The 15,616-nt window shown below is 36.3% G+C and overlaps 1 protein-coding gene across 1 annotated transcript in view; it reads right to left on the bottom strand.

The window, feature by feature from the left end:
- The window catches only part of LOC311619501 (scavenger receptor cysteine-rich type 1 protein M130-like), a 30,589-nt gene extending 15,188 nt beyond the window's left edge, over positions 1-15,401 (bottom strand). The window contains exons 1-6 of the mRNA XM_084877958.1: positions 15,259-15,401; positions 13,792-13,878; positions 12,434-12,757; positions 8,829-9,149; positions 3,077-3,397; positions 2,067-2,387 (exon numbers count right to left, since the gene is read on the bottom strand). Coding sequence (XP_084734084.1) covers positions 2,067-2,387; positions 3,077-3,397; positions 8,829-9,149; positions 12,434-12,757; positions 13,792-13,878; positions 15,259-15,304 — 1,420 coding nt within the window. The 5' untranslated portion in view covers positions 15,305-15,401. The remainder of the gene's footprint in view (positions 1-2,066; positions 2,388-3,076; positions 3,398-8,828; positions 9,150-12,433; positions 12,758-13,791; positions 13,879-15,258) is intronic.
- Between the last annotated feature and the right edge of the window lie 215 nt (positions 15,402-15,616).

Raw genomic sequence — 15,616 nt, 5'->3', positions numbered from 1 at the left:
GCTAGAAACGTCGATGAGAGAGAAACAACGACCAGCTGCCTCTTGCACACCCCCTACCGGGGATGTGCCCGCAACCAATGTACATGCCCTTGACCGGAATCGAACCAGGGACCTTTCAGTCTGCAGACCGATGCTCCACCACTGAGCCAAACTGGCTTCGGCGTCATTCTATCTTTTAACCCTGTAATCAATCCTCCACCTACTGCCATGTGGGGTCTGCCCCAAACTTTTCAAATGGTTTTGGAAAGTTTTTCAATATGCTTCCTGTTTTTAAAATGAACATCAGATCCCCCTTTCCCTTCGCTATATTGCACTTGATACACAAGACACTTCTTCCTCCTCCTTCCTGCCTGAATCTTTCATGAGTTCCTTGACTGAAGGTCCTAGCCTCAACTTTCCCATCTTATCAATGGACATCTTCTCTTAACTGCCAATAAATGCTTTCATTTTTACTTTTCTCTTTAAATTTATATTCATAAAGATACCTACTTGGACATCTGTAACTTTGTATGTTCAAGATTGAACGAGTAATCTATTGATAAGAACACTGTGTTCTTTTCCCAAATAATGATGTCTAGACCAAATTAGAATCACCTGATATTGAACCATTTCTTTATCCACCATAAATGCAATAATAATGATAGTAGTGAATACTAAGTGAGCACCTGTTATATATGGTATCTTACTAAGTATGTAACAAACATTTTTATCCTTATAATTGTCTTAGAAGAAATTATTAGTATCATTCCAATTTGACAGATAAGAAAAATGAAACATAGAGAATTGTAGTAATTTCCTAAGTTTATACAGCGAGTTAGTGAAGACTGGGATATGAAGTTATGTAGTATATTCCAAAGCCTAGAACCTTGACTCTCATGCTACACTGCACATGTGGAAAGTCACCAATCTCTGTCAGTTTTATGGCATATTTCTTCTGCATAATTTTAGTTATTGCTTTAATTAACTTGTCTACATATATCAGATAGTCATTTGCAATAGCTTCCTAAGTCCTCTTTCGAAAAATTCTATGACACAATCACAAATATATTAATTACATTTCAATATTTTCACTTTAAAAAAATATATTTCATTGATTTTTTTACAGAGAGGAAGAGAGAGGGATAGAGAGTTAGAAACATCGATGAGAGAGAAACATTGATCAGCTGCCTCTTGCAAACCCACAAGATCAATTGTGCCCCGAACCAAGGTACATACCCTTGACTGGAATCAAACCCGGACCCTTCAGTCCGCAGGTCGGTGCTCTATCCACTGAACCACACCAGTTTCAGTTATTTTCACTTTTTTGTCTTTAAGGTAATTTAACACTTCTTTACTATTTATACAATAATTTATCATTTCTACAAATATTATTAAGCACCTGTGATGTTTTCAGGAATTTGGGTGGTTTTAAAATCACAGAGTTCAGTCTATCAGTGAAGACAGATAATACTAACACTACTACTAATTATCATAACCATTTATCCATTATTTGATGTGTAATTCCTGTGCAGTGGGTGTTTTGCTACCACCATTTTTCTTTTGAGGAAATTGCAGCACAGGGAGCTTTGCTAGGCTCCCCAACATCATCTATCTGTTAAAATTAAGGAAATCTGATAAACACTAATAAGATAGCATACTTTAAAATACTGTATGATGTTTCCTTAAAAGCCTTAATATCAATTACTCTATCAATCATACCTGATGCCCCACCCTAAAGATGCTTGTGCATAGCATGGATTTTCAAGCTTTTGTTCATCTGCATAAAGTTTTCTCTCTACTAAACCACATTTTTCCTACCTCAAATCAAACTCCTTAAAATACTGATTGAAAGTGTTATCTGAGCAGCTCTGGCCGGGGTGGTCAGTGGTTAGAACACTGGCCTGTAAACCAAAGGGTCATGGGTTTGCTTCCCGGCTCCAGTCAGGACACTTGCAGGAGGCATCCAATCAATGTGCCTCACATCAATGTTTCTTTCTCCTCCTCCCTCCCTTCCACTCTCTCTCAATGAAAAAAATATCATCAGAATGAGGATTAAAAAAAAAAAAAAAAAAAAAAAAAAGTCTTACCTGAGCAGGTAACTTTGGCTTCTTTATAATAAAAAAGGGCAAGTCCACCCAACTGCCATTTCTCGCAATCCCAAATAGAAGTTTCATTTCCTATACATTGCTTTAAAACCAGCCACCAATTTGTTGGCTTAATTTTGGAATAACTTTGATAGGATACTTTGAGTGCAGATCCACATCCCAACTGTCTGCAAATCACATTAACTCCTTTCCTCAACCAGGTGCTGTCATACACTCGTACTACTAGTTTCTGAATTTCCACTTCCACTGTCCCAGCACAGCGGCTGCCTCCTCCTGTAAGTCTCAGTTTCAGATCTGATCCATCTGCAAAAGAAACATAAATTTAGGTTATAAGTATATGTGCAAGTTAACTCCCAAAGGATTTAAAAAAAATCTTGCTCCTTTCCAGATACTGAAGCACTCAAAATTAAGGCTTACCATCTTAGGGTTTTCTCACAGCCAGCATATATCATAAGTTTGGTTAGAAACAGGATGATAATTTCAAAGGTTAATAAAAACTGTCAATGGCAGAAAAATATGAAGAAGACAGATATTTTAAAAATATTTAATATTTATGTTATTTTATTCTCCAGAACTCCAGGTAGATTTAGAACTCAATAGCAATCAGAATAATTACTATGCAAAATTGCACCAGACAGCCCTTCAAACTAGTCAACAAAAGAAAATATTAAAAATTTATCACAAGTGTAAAAGAATTACCAACAAAGAAAATTTTAGATATTTCTATCTCTCAAACCTATTCTCTTTTAAAAAATATGTACTTTATTGTTTTTTTACAGCGAAGAAGGGAGAAGGATAGAGAGTTAGAAATATTGACCAGCTGTCTCCTGTACACCCCCCACTGGGCCTTGACTGGAATCGAACCTGGGACCCTTCAGTCTGCAGACTGATGCTCTATCCACTGAGCCAAACTGGTTTTGGCTCTCAAACCTATTCTTACTCCTAAAGAATACAGGTCCTTCCTTCTCTGTTTCTGTTTTGTTTTAACTTACCAGAACATATGACACCAGCATCTTTCTGATGATTGCAGATACTCTTTCCCAATTCTCTGTGTCTGCACTGCCAAATAGCAGATTCATGTCCTTGGCAGGCAACACTGTCGAGCCAAATGGGTCCAGTTCCCTCACTGGCATTAACTCGACCAATTCCAGTGATGGCAGTTGGGCATTCAAGCTGCTTACATGCCACAGCGGCTTCATCCCTATCCCAGCCATCATTACACACTGTCCCCCATTCTCCTTGGAATTTCACTTCTAATCTTCCTGAACATTTAGAGACTCCATCAACCACTCTCAGGCCCAGATCTGCTCCATCTGTAAGAAGGACACAAAACAAGTCAGTGATAAAAAAAACAGTAAGAGACTTTTGATGGAGTAGGTAAACTCAGTGTTCACTTCCACATAAAAATTACAACTACATTAGAGAACAACCATCATTGAGAAATTCCTGAAGACTAGTTGAACAGAAGTCCTATACTTAAGGATATAAAGAAGAAGCCCAGGAAGACTGGTAAGAGGAGTGGAGATAGGGGATGGGAAGGTAGCACATTCACAGTATAGCAAGTAAGAATCCAGTGGGTATTTTGGCTACAGAGGTACGCTGAGGAACAAAGGGTCCCAGCCCCACTCTATGCTCCCCATCAATGCTGGGAAGAAGAGTCCTCCTAACATTTGGCTGTGAAAACCAGTGGGTATTGTGTCCAAGAAAGATAATGAGCTGCTAGAGACAGAGGCACTGCAGGTCAGATAGGGCCAGTGGACAGACTCACTTGTACACAATCTCAGTCACACACAATCTCACTAACTCCAAGCTCCAGGACAGGGGATGCATCTCGGAAAGTTCCAGGGACATATGGGGAGAAACTGAACCAACTACCTTTAGGGTGAGAGCTGGAGTGACAGGGTTTGAGGCAACTCTGTCTGGGAATGGACATTCATTTGTTGACCTCTCTTCCCACCCTACCAGCCAGATGTAGGTGGGCACCAAATCTGTGCTCTCCATTAATCTGGCTAACACCATTCTGTGCCCTGATGGTTCCCTGAGACCTTGCTGCACTCAACTCACTCCTCTGGGCTGAGCCTCTTTTGTGGCTCCTCCATACAAGTGGCCTGCCTTGGCTCCAACTGCAGACTTTCCCTCAATTTTTAAAACCCCAAACAAGCAGCAGCTTGCCTCATTTTTCTAAGTGGCCCCAAGCCACTTAGTGGTGACTGGTCTCAACTTGCATTGTAACTCCCGTCAGGCAGCCCAAGCCTGGCATAAGTGGTACCCAGTCTGGGCCTGTAATGTAGCCTCAACTAAGGGGACACAGGCTTGGCACAAGTGACAGCTGGTTTCAATTTGCAGTATAGTTTCTTCTAAGAACTTATAGTTTCTTCTAAGAACCTATTTCTCAACACAAGTGGTAAGAAAGGAACAGATCACTTTGTCGGTTCTACCAAGAGTTTCCCAGAGAGACACAAGTGGAAGATGACCTTGGCATACATATGAGTCTCAACCAAAAGGGTCTAGAAGTAACACACCCACTGTTTTTACAATAACAAAAACAAAAAGGGTAACACTCAAACACACACAGACATTAAAGGAGCAAAAAATAATGACAAAAACAAAAACATGGAGGGGTGAATAAAAATGGTAGTGATTTTAGAATGTGTTTGAACTTAAGTAACCATTAACTAAAAACAGACTGGTATAAACATTGCTTAATATATGTGAAGCAAATGGCAAATAAAACCCCCAAAATCTATGAGAAATGTACAAAAAAATAAAGAGAAAGGAATCCAAACATAACACTACAGAAAGTCATCAACATGAAGAGAGGCGAACAAGAGAACAAGAAACTGAGAACTATAAAAACAATCTGAAAACCATTAATATAATGTCAATAATTACATACTTATATATAATTATTTTAAATGTGTACAGTCTAAAAGTCATAGAGTGGGGTTGAGTAAATAAGAAAACAAGACCCATTCATGTGTTGTCTATAAGAGGCCAACTTTAGATTGAAAGACACACACATACACTGAAAGTGAAGTGATGGAAAAAGATATTTCATGCAAATGGAAATGAATAAAAACAGAACAAAACACAGGGATAGCAATACTTATATCAGACTAAATAGACTTTAAAACAAAGGCTATGGCAACAACGAAGGGCATTTCAAAATTTTAATGGAATCAATCCAACAAGAGGATAATATCTTCTGTAAATATCTCTGCATCCAATGTAGGAGCACCTAAATATGCAAAGCAAATATTGGCAGACCTAAAGGGAGGGATCTACACTACTACAATATTAGTAGAGGGTTTAACACCGCTCTGACATCAATAGATAGATCTTCCAGACAGAAAATCAACAACAAAAACAAAAGCCTTATATGACATATTAAAAAAGATGGACTTAGTTGATACTTTTAGTACACTTCCTCCCAAAGCAGCAGAATATATATTCTCTTCAAGTGCACATGGAACATTATTCAGAATAGATCATGTTAGGTTACAAAACAAGTCTCAATAAATTTAAGAATATTGAAGTCATATAAAGTATCTTCTCCAACCACTAGGGTATGAAACTAGAAATCAATTACAAGAAGAAAACTGAAAGCACATACAAACATGTGAAGCTAACAAAAGAAACATCCAAATTGAAAAGATGCTCAAATCATTATTCCTTCTGGAAATGTAAATCAAAGCCAAAATGAGATATCACCTCATAATTGTCAGAATGGCTAATACACAAACCAATGTTGGACAGGATGTGGGGAGAAGGGAACTCTGGTACATTGTTGGTGGGATTGTACAACCACTAAAAATTAACTACCATATGACACAGCGATTTCACTTCTGGCTACTTACCAAAAAAACACAAAATATTAATTTGAAAAGATATATGCACCCCTATGTTCATTGCAACATTATTGTCAGTAGCGAAGGTGTGGAAGAAACTGGTATCCATTGATTAGATGACTACATAAAGAAGATGTTGTACATATGTACAGTGGAATATGACTCAGCAATAAAAACGAAGGAAATCTTACCATTTGCAACAACATGGGTGGTCTTAAAGATATATTTAAATTAAATAAGTCAGAAATAGAAAGACAAATATCATATTATTTCACTTATATGTGGTATCTAAAAAAACCAAAAAAACCATAAAACAGAAACAAGCTCATAGATATAGAGAACAAATTGATAATTGTCAGGATGAGTTTGGGGGATAGTTGAAAAAGCTAAAAAGGACTAAGAAGTACACATCAGAAGTTATAAAAACAGTCATAGGAATGCATAATACAACATAAGGAATAAAGTCAATAATATTGTAATAACTATGTAGAGTGGCAGATGGGTACTTCATATGTTCTTTAAATGTCTAACCACTACAATGTACACCTGAAACTAACATAGTATTGTGTGTCTGTAATTGAAAAATAAATTTAAAAAAGAAACAAAATATTAACAGGACTGTAAATAACTGCATCTGAAATCAGTTCGGGAAAAGAGAATATTTAAATAGAGATAAAGAAAACAATGATATACTTTGATTAAACATTCCTAAAGATGACCTGAAACTAATACGAAATAATATTGAATATAAATTTTGTTTTAAAAATAAATAAAATAACACATGAATGCACATAAAGTAAGTGTTAAGAAAAAGAAAACAAAAAATTATTAAGACAGATGGAGTGGATAGGGTAAGAAGACAGGACTTTTGAGTATAGAGAACATGCACTATAACTCCATAACAGGAGTTCCAGGAGCTAAATTTTACCTAGTTTTATGCTTTTTGACCACCAGAGTTTTTGTGGAAAGTGTTTGGTTGTTTTATTTTTATTTTTATTATTTTAAAAATAAATATGCATTTGCATGTGTTTAGATCAGTGGTTCCCAACATGGGGCACACATCCCTCAGGGGGGCAATTTGAAAATGAGTTATTAGCAGTGAGTTCTTTGTATTTATTATGGATCTAGGGGCCTCATATATGGTATATAAATTTATATTGTGACCTATTTATGCATTTCAGTTCTCTGTTATATGTTTTGAAACTTTGTTTACTATTTTTTCATATCACTTCATATTATTATAATATTTTTAACAATTCCTTCCTTTGTACTTCACCTGTCCTTTCGTTCCTTTGCTTTCCTCTATCATGAATGCCATGTTATTTGAAATCTTGTTTAGACCAAATTAATGTCCCTTTAGGCTTCCTCCATGTCAATAGGAGTTCACTTTTTGAATAATAAGAATTGTATAAAATGGGACAGAGTGGGGTGGGGAGAGGCATCAGGATTTTAGAGATGCTTAGGTGGGGCATGGCCAAAAGAGGTTGGGAACCACTGGTTTAGATGGTACCCACACACTCTAGTTTGCCTCAACACTCAACACTCAACACTCACTTTTGCCTCTGGTTACATTACCTGTCCAGTTAATATCTGCCTGGTCCTTTTTTGTGACCAGTTCCTTAGTGTAAAAGTAAAGCAAAGCAAAGAGAAAAGGAACTTAACCTTTATTGTTTTCACCTTCTCCCAAACAATATTCCTCAAAGAACATAACTGGATTCTGAGTAATATTCTATAATAAATATGTTGAGTTCTTTTTCCTCCGGCAGCTTTAGTTTTTGTTGCTACAACACTGTTTCCTATGACTCCTCAGCATGTATAAAACATTGAGGGAAAATGTGCTGATTGGGGACATTTTGATAGGTAAAAGAAAATGGGAGGTAAAGATAGTGTTTGTTCCCCATCCCCAATCCCTTTCATTTTCTTCAACTAACAAAATTCATAGTTTATGTAGAAATCCCATTCTTTGTGGCTCAGACTATAGAAGGTCTGCTGTTCAACAAGAAAAAAAAAAACACGCCAATTCAAGAAATAAAAAGAGTCAGAACCCTGATTGCATTGCTTAAGTGCTTGAAGCCATTCATGTACTTCCTGAAATTTCCAGTTTTCTGAGTCAGTGTTTTATTCCTTAAAAATAAGTTTGAAATGACTTTTCTTCATCCCCTACCCCTCTCACCCTCAAATAGCTGATAAATACAGAGATATTTTTACTCTAACTGTATTTTCCTAAATTCTCCTTGGGGTTCATGGCATAGAAGATCTTCTTCAAACTTAGGACTCAAGTGAAAAGGGGAGAATGTCATCCCTGCATATAAAAATCCATTGCTCCCTCCCCTGATCAAGTATGGAACATGGAAGTCTGTAGACAGACACAGTACCTGCTCATCCTATTCATACCAGAGTAATAGCATAAATGAGATTTTAATAGGAAATCAACCATTTTGTTTAATCACTTGATTCTGTAAAATTAAAATAATAGTTTGGGAAATAATAGGTTAGTGTGGCTAAAGAGGGGACTTTTGAAGTTAGAGAATGATAGAAGGATTGAGATGCTGACTTGATTTTAAACTCATTCAGAAAGCAAAATTTGCTAGTTAATTCTGCTTTATCTTTCTTGCTTTTTTTGTTTTGTTTGTTTGAACTATTGCTTAAACAACCCCTTCAATCCTCATTACTCGAATCTCAATTTCACTATTTATCCTCTCTCCTAATCTATCTTAATTTCAGTTACTGTAAAAACTTCACAAGTATTAGAATAAGAATATGAATTTAGGTAAAAATAAAGCAAAATGCAGTAAAAGTTCAGATTTTAAGATTCTTACCCATGTCACACCCCGCCCCCCCCCACTCCCTTTTTTGTCCTCTTTTGAGAACAGAACAAACCCAGAACAGTCCTTACCGAAGCAAATCACTCCAGCATCTTTACTATGCAGACAATTATGGGTTCCCCATTTTTGGTGCTTGCAGTGCCAGAGAGCTGACTCATTTCCATGGCACATAAGATCATCCAACCAGATTGGTCCAGAACCTTTTCCAAAATTAGCTGAATCAAAGAAACCGACAGCACTTCCACATTCAAGTTGTTTACAAACCACAGAAACCTGATCTGTGTTGAAGTTGTCAATACACACTGTTCCCCACTGTCCTTGGAATTTGACCTCTATTCTTCCTGCACATCTGTGTCCTCCATTCACCAGCCGCAACTCCAAATCGGACCCGTCTAGAATGAAGAAAAGACCAGAGTTCAAAGTGATATTCATTCAGAAGTAATTTTAGGAAATTAGGTTCCTCAGGACACTTGGGATTCCATGCTTTCTTTAGAATAGTGCCTCATTTTGAATGCTGCTCATCTTCACATATTTGAATATTTAATATTTTAAAAACAACTAAAAATGAGGACTTTTATCTTTATCTACTTGCCAAGAAAAATGTTTTATAGATTAAATTTATTTTCTGTTTTATTTTGTTTCATTCTTTTACTAGAACAGAGTAAATATTCTTTTATGTAGAAATAGATAAAATTGAGTCTCAAAGTATTTATTTTTCAAAAAACTAGAAAAAAATAAAATTGGTCTTATAACAAAATAGTTAAAATGATTAACTGGTAATTTGTTGAACATTTAAAATCTTTATTTTAATATTTAGTTATTATAAACAATTCAGAGCATGAATAATAAGCTTTAATTGAACTTGAAATTAGAAAACAGGGAAATGCAAAAAAATAAAATGTGTAGTTATTTTCAAGAACACGCTGATGTATGCCAAATTATTAAACATTAGAGGCCCAGTGCAGGAAATTCGTGCACAATGAGGGTCCCTAGTGGCTGCCAGCTGCTGGTTGGGGCCTCCCTTCCCAAGGTTGGCCAGCTGGCCCTGCCCCCTGGTTGAACACCCAGTCAAGGAGACAATTTGCATATTAGACTGTTATTATATAGGATTGAGGGGGAAATCAATTAAAACAATTCATTTCTTACCAATTTCCTGTTTAAACCAAAAGTGTTTTTGTTTGTTTGTTTGTTTGTTTTTGTTTTTCATCCCTAAAGCTTCTGATACCACTTTTAGGGGGAAGAACAGTTCTTTTATTAAGAAAATTTTCTCTATTAAGAACAATCTCCTTTCCATTAGATTGTCTATGAGGACAAAATACCCAAGAAAAGAAAATTTGAGATGAAATTTTGGAAACATGAAGGACAAAAACTATGTTTTTGAACAAAATGTTTAGGAACCACTTTTGAAAAAAAGCAATTCAATTTTAAAAGCTCTAAACTCCAGGCAAAGATCTACACTTAACAAGATTTTTAAATTATGAACAACTAATCATAGCTCACAATCAAAATATGCATATGCAGTTCCAAGTGTATCAGCTATGTTCTCTTCTTTAGTCTTCACAACTTTAATCATCATGTGCTATTACCACCACCCCTACTTTACAGATAAGCAAACTAAAGTTAAATAATTGGCATAGAATCAAACACCTAGGATGTGGGAGGGAAAAAGCGGTGTGGCACCAGAGTCCATTCTCCTTACTGGTATGCTATATTTACCCTGTGCATGTGATAATAATGAATTGATTAATGAGGATAGAGCATTAATCAAGGTGTAGAATCGTAGAAATGCAGATTCTGAAACTAGTAAATGGAGTGGCTATGCATTCCTATTGGAGCATTAGATGTGTATAATTGTAAAAAGGAGTTGAAGTAATTCCATCCTGAGGCATAAAAAAAGAAAAAGAAAAAGAAAACAAGAGTTAAAAGCACTACCTGCTGTTTCTTAGGTTAAAAAGTCAACTTTAGAGACAGCAATAATTATGATGAGAGTTTGTCAAGATTTATTATGACTTTTAACTTTGTTGTAGATGTTTGATGTACATGGTACTATTGGTTTTTGCTGAATATGATTAACAAGAAAGACAAGGAGGAGGAGGAAGAGGAGAGGAGGGAAGAGGAAGTGATGGAAGAGAAATGGGGAGAAGGGGAGGAGGGAGAAAGAAAAGAGGGCTCAGTTAACAAGGTAATGAGAAGCACTGAGTGATGAAGAACTGATTTAAATACTTTAATTTTCAAAAATATTTTTATTGATGAGAGAGAGAGAGAGAGAGAGAGAGAGAGAGAGAGAGAGAGAGAGAAAGAGAGAGAGAGAGAGAGGAAGAGAGAAGGAATAGAGAGATAGAAATATCAATGAGCTGCCTCCCGCATCCCCCTACTGGGGATCAAACCTGGCATGTGCCCTGACTGGGACTCAAACCAGTGACCTCTTTGTTCATGGGTTGACCCTTTGTTCATGGGAGCCACACTGGCTGGGTGCTAACTTTTGGTTTTCAACACTTATTATATACCATACTCTATCAATAATTTTTAATGTATTCTACCATTGAGTCCTCAGGAACTGAAGTTCAGAAAGATTTAATAACTTGCTGAAAATAATAGTATTCATGAGGGGCTGAGGTGGAATTTAGCCCAGCTTTTTTCTACATACTAGCCTGCCTGTGTTGTTCCCATTACCCCACATTGCCTGGGTGAAGGGAAATTTCTTCTTTCTAAAATCAGCCCTATAGAGGAGATGGTCTGTAAGAAAGAGGCTGGGAGCTGCGAGGGCTGCATAAAGTGAGCAAGGAGGGATGAGAAGCCCAGGAATGTGACACTGGGTCATAAACTTGACCTTAGGACTTGTCAGCAGGAAGGTCTGACAAATAATTTTCTGAGTTATTGTAAGGTCAACTGAGAAAAAACTTCTTACATGTTTTATAAATGAAGACCATCTCATAATAACACTGTATACTGGGGGAAACAGTTATACTTTTTGATAAATTCTTCCTCTATGAAGGATTAGTGCTAAGAATATTTATTGATTGATTTCAGTAAGTTGATTACCAGTTACTGACAAAAAGGTAATAATTTCTTGGTCAATGTATGAAAGCATCATGCCACTGAAAAGGGGGACAAGGAATTACCTAAGATATGATTTTTTTAAAAAGAAGCATATGTCCATCATTTCCCTTTAAAAAACATATATTCTATTGATTTTTTACAGAGAAAGAGAGAGGGATAGAGTTAGAAACATCAATGAGAGGGAACCATTGATCAGCTGCCTCTTGCACACCCCCTATTGGGGATGTGCCCGCAACCAAGGTACATGCCTTTGACCAGAATCCAATCTGGGACCCTTCAGTCCTCGGGCTGATGCTCTGTCCAATGAGCCAAACTGGTTTCGACAGATATAATTTTTTTAAAATGTAGAAATAGGAGGTTATAGTAGGATTATGAATATAAACTTGAAGCCAGTCACTTTCTCATTGATAGAAGTATTCAGAATCTCTTTTGATTTATTTTTTACTATGGGCATTGTCATGTGTTTGTCTGGTCTTTTAGAAATGGATTCAGTAATTTTATACGTGGATTTGATTGCTTACAAAAAAAAAAGCTTCTTTTTGTTTTTAAACCATCTACCTATTTCTGCTCCCCACAAAGCATTTCATGTCCAGAGTTTGCCTTATACATGTCTTACCTGAGCAGGTTACTCCAGCATCCTGTTCATGAATGCAGTTACTATGTTTTCCCCATCCATCATGTTTGCAGTTCCAGATAGCCAATTCATTCCCTCGACAAGAAACATGATCCATCCAAATGCGTCCAGAGCCCCCACTGGAATTAGTCCACACAGTGGTTTTGATGAAAGTTGGACATCCTAACTGATTACAAATCACAGAGACCTCATTCATGTCCCAGCCATTATTACACACGGTTCCCCACTCCTCCTGGACTTTCACCTCCACTCTCCCAGAGCACTTGTTTTCACCCCCAGCCAGTCTCAGCTCCTTATCTGCTCCTCCTGCAACAATGGATAAAGGCAGCAATTGGTCAAGATCCAAAGAGCAAGTCAAAAGTATTATGCTGTAGACTACCTATTTATTTTCCAAATCCATGTCTGAAAAACATTCTTGGACCTATCTATCCATGGTACAATAGGAAAATGCAATTTCACAGGAATTCAAACACAAATATTGGTACCACAGGCTACAAATTGAACAATGGCATAAATAAGTAAAGCTAACTAACACAGTAAGATGTAATATCTTTCTTTTATGGGTGATATTCTTTACAATGTCAATTTATATAATCTTCATGGAGAGTATTCTGTTCAAGTAAGATAGTGCAAAATTTTAAAGGGATGAGCTACACAAGTTTCTCCAACATCCCAAGATCAAGAGAAAGAAGGCTGATGGTGAGGATGAAAAGACCAGTTATAAGGAATTTTACACCTATTTCATATATATGTAAAATACTATACATTTAAAAAATACTGGTTGAAATCTGACAGAAATGTATTTATTTAAATGGAAGTTGAGAGGGAGATATTTTTGTATTATCTTCTATTATAAAATTAATCCCCTCTTCCTTACAATCTTTCCAAGTGTTGCAGCTACCTCCTCATGATTATCTTAGCTATCACAGTAACCCGTGGTGTATACATTTTGCCTCCATCAATACAGTTTTAAAGAAGTTTTGGCATTTGAATTTATTTAAGTGTTCCAACATGTTTTTAGTCCAATAAATCTGAGGTGTCTCCTCTGTATTGTTCCCTATTTTTTAGCTAGACATTATTTCAGATCTTTAAGTAAAATGTATTTTTTTTTTCCACTGTGAGAGTTTATTTTCTTCAATGGGGGGAACTGTGTTATAATTTTTTGATTTTTTTTGTTAGGTTCTTATTTTGTGCATATAATAGCTGATCCTTTGAAACCATGAGGTCATCAAGGAATTTTTTGCTTTTGAATTATTATTATTATTATTATTATTATTATTATTATTATTATTATTTTCAGAGTGGGCTTAGGGGGCAAGTTGATTTGACAAAGTACTCACCAAGAGAACCAGTGATCAAACAGGCACTAAGAACTGAAACCACAGCAATCATGAAAGGAGTCAAGTGGATAAAACATCTTCTAAAGTCTGAGAAAAAAAGAAAAAGGGCACAAGTATAGTCTTCCCTCAGAGAGACTTTGGACAAGGCAGATGGCTTCAGAGCTTTGAGATAAACAAAGAAGGTCACACAGAGACAGAAAACCATTCATTCTAAATGGCAAGACAGGCAAAAAAAAAAAAAAAAAAAAAAAAAAAAATCATACCCAGGATCCTATAGTCTTAGTCAAATTGCTTGGAAAATGTTCATGTTTATAGGCAACCTGGGGGAAAATTGGGGTTGGAAGCATATAGCAAGAGCAGCCTTAAAACCTGGAAAACGTGAGAGGCATTAATGAAATTTAGAAGTGGGCAATGCTCCCTGAAGGCACAGAGCACTATTCAACTAATGTTTCCCTCTCCAAGCCTACCTGACCCACATTGTTAGACGGTAAGTTCCATGAGGACATAGACTATTTCTATCAGGTACACCATATTGTCACTGGTACCCGGCATGGTGCCTGCTAAATAGTAGGCGAACAATACATGGATGGAATCAAGTAACAATGTTGTTATCAGAAAAACCAAAATCCTGGGTCTTATCTCCAGATGTAGCATAAAATGCTCTTTAAAGCTGTCAGCACTTTGATTTCTTTTTTCTACATTAACCTAAAACTAATTTAAAAGTAAAAATGTTGTCCTAACCATACTTAGTGGTATGTCACTGTGCTTTGTAAGTAGGATTTGTGCTTTCACCTGACACGTTATGCTTTAATAAAAAAAATTATAAAGTAAAAATTTTAAGTGAGTTTAACACATCCATTTAAATCATGAACTAGATTTCAATACTAAGGGTGCTATTCTACATTTCTTCAGGGTAATCAACTTTCAATTAATATCCATTCTTACATGATCTATTTTCTCTAACAATTATTGTCATCATACTTGGTGCAGTTCAATTAATTTCAGTACTTTACTTAATTTTGCCTCAGTAATTTTTCAAAACTGATGACAAATGGAATCCTATTACATGTCTTAAATTTAGGATCTGCCCTAACTGGATTGGCTCATTGGATGGAGCATTGGCCTGCAGACTGAAGGGTCCCAGGTTCAATTCTGTCCAAGGGCATGTACCTTGATTGTGGGCATATCCCCAGTAGGGTTTGTGCAGGAGGCAGCTGATGAATGTTCTCTCTCATTGATATTTATAACCTTCTATCCCTCCCCCTTCCTTTTTGTAAAATAATCAATAATATATATATATATATTTAAAAAATTTTAGGATTCTTGGGAAACAAGTGGTGCATTTTGAGCTTATGCCTTTTTTCTAATTCCTTATACCAATCACTATTAAATCAGACCAATTGAATATTAGAATAATGTTATATTCCATGAGAGAAAGAAAAAAGTAGAATAAACAAGAAGCTTTACCAGGAGATGCAGAGCTTTCAAGTGTCACCATTCTGAGTTTGTCCATTCCAGCCTTATGAGTTCTAAATCTTCTTGTATTATTCCCTAGAAACGTTCTCTGAAAGAGGAAGACCACTAAGGATTCAAAAATTCATCTCGCTTCCACAAAAACACAGAGGGCTGCATAATGGAGGTGGAGTCAGCCCAAAAAGGGAAATCATTAAAAGGGTGAGGGTTGGAGCCAACCATTAAAAGCTGTTAGCAGAAAAGAAGTCAAAGGGTGGGGGCAAGGGAAGAGGGAAGGGTACACCTGTATTATTTTAATCAATAAAGATATATTCTAAAAAGTAAAAAAATAAAATATAATGGGCATACCCCC

Source organism: Pipistrellus hanaki (genome assembly GCF_964339955.1).
Source record: "Pipistrellus hanaki genome assembly, chromosome: 3".
In the NCBI taxonomy this organism is placed as follows: domain Eukaryota; kingdom Metazoa; phylum Chordata; class Mammalia; order Chiroptera; family Vespertilionidae; genus Pipistrellus; species Pipistrellus hanaki.
Note: the sequence above shows the minus strand (reverse complement) of the source record. Positions and strands in the feature narration are given on the sequence as shown.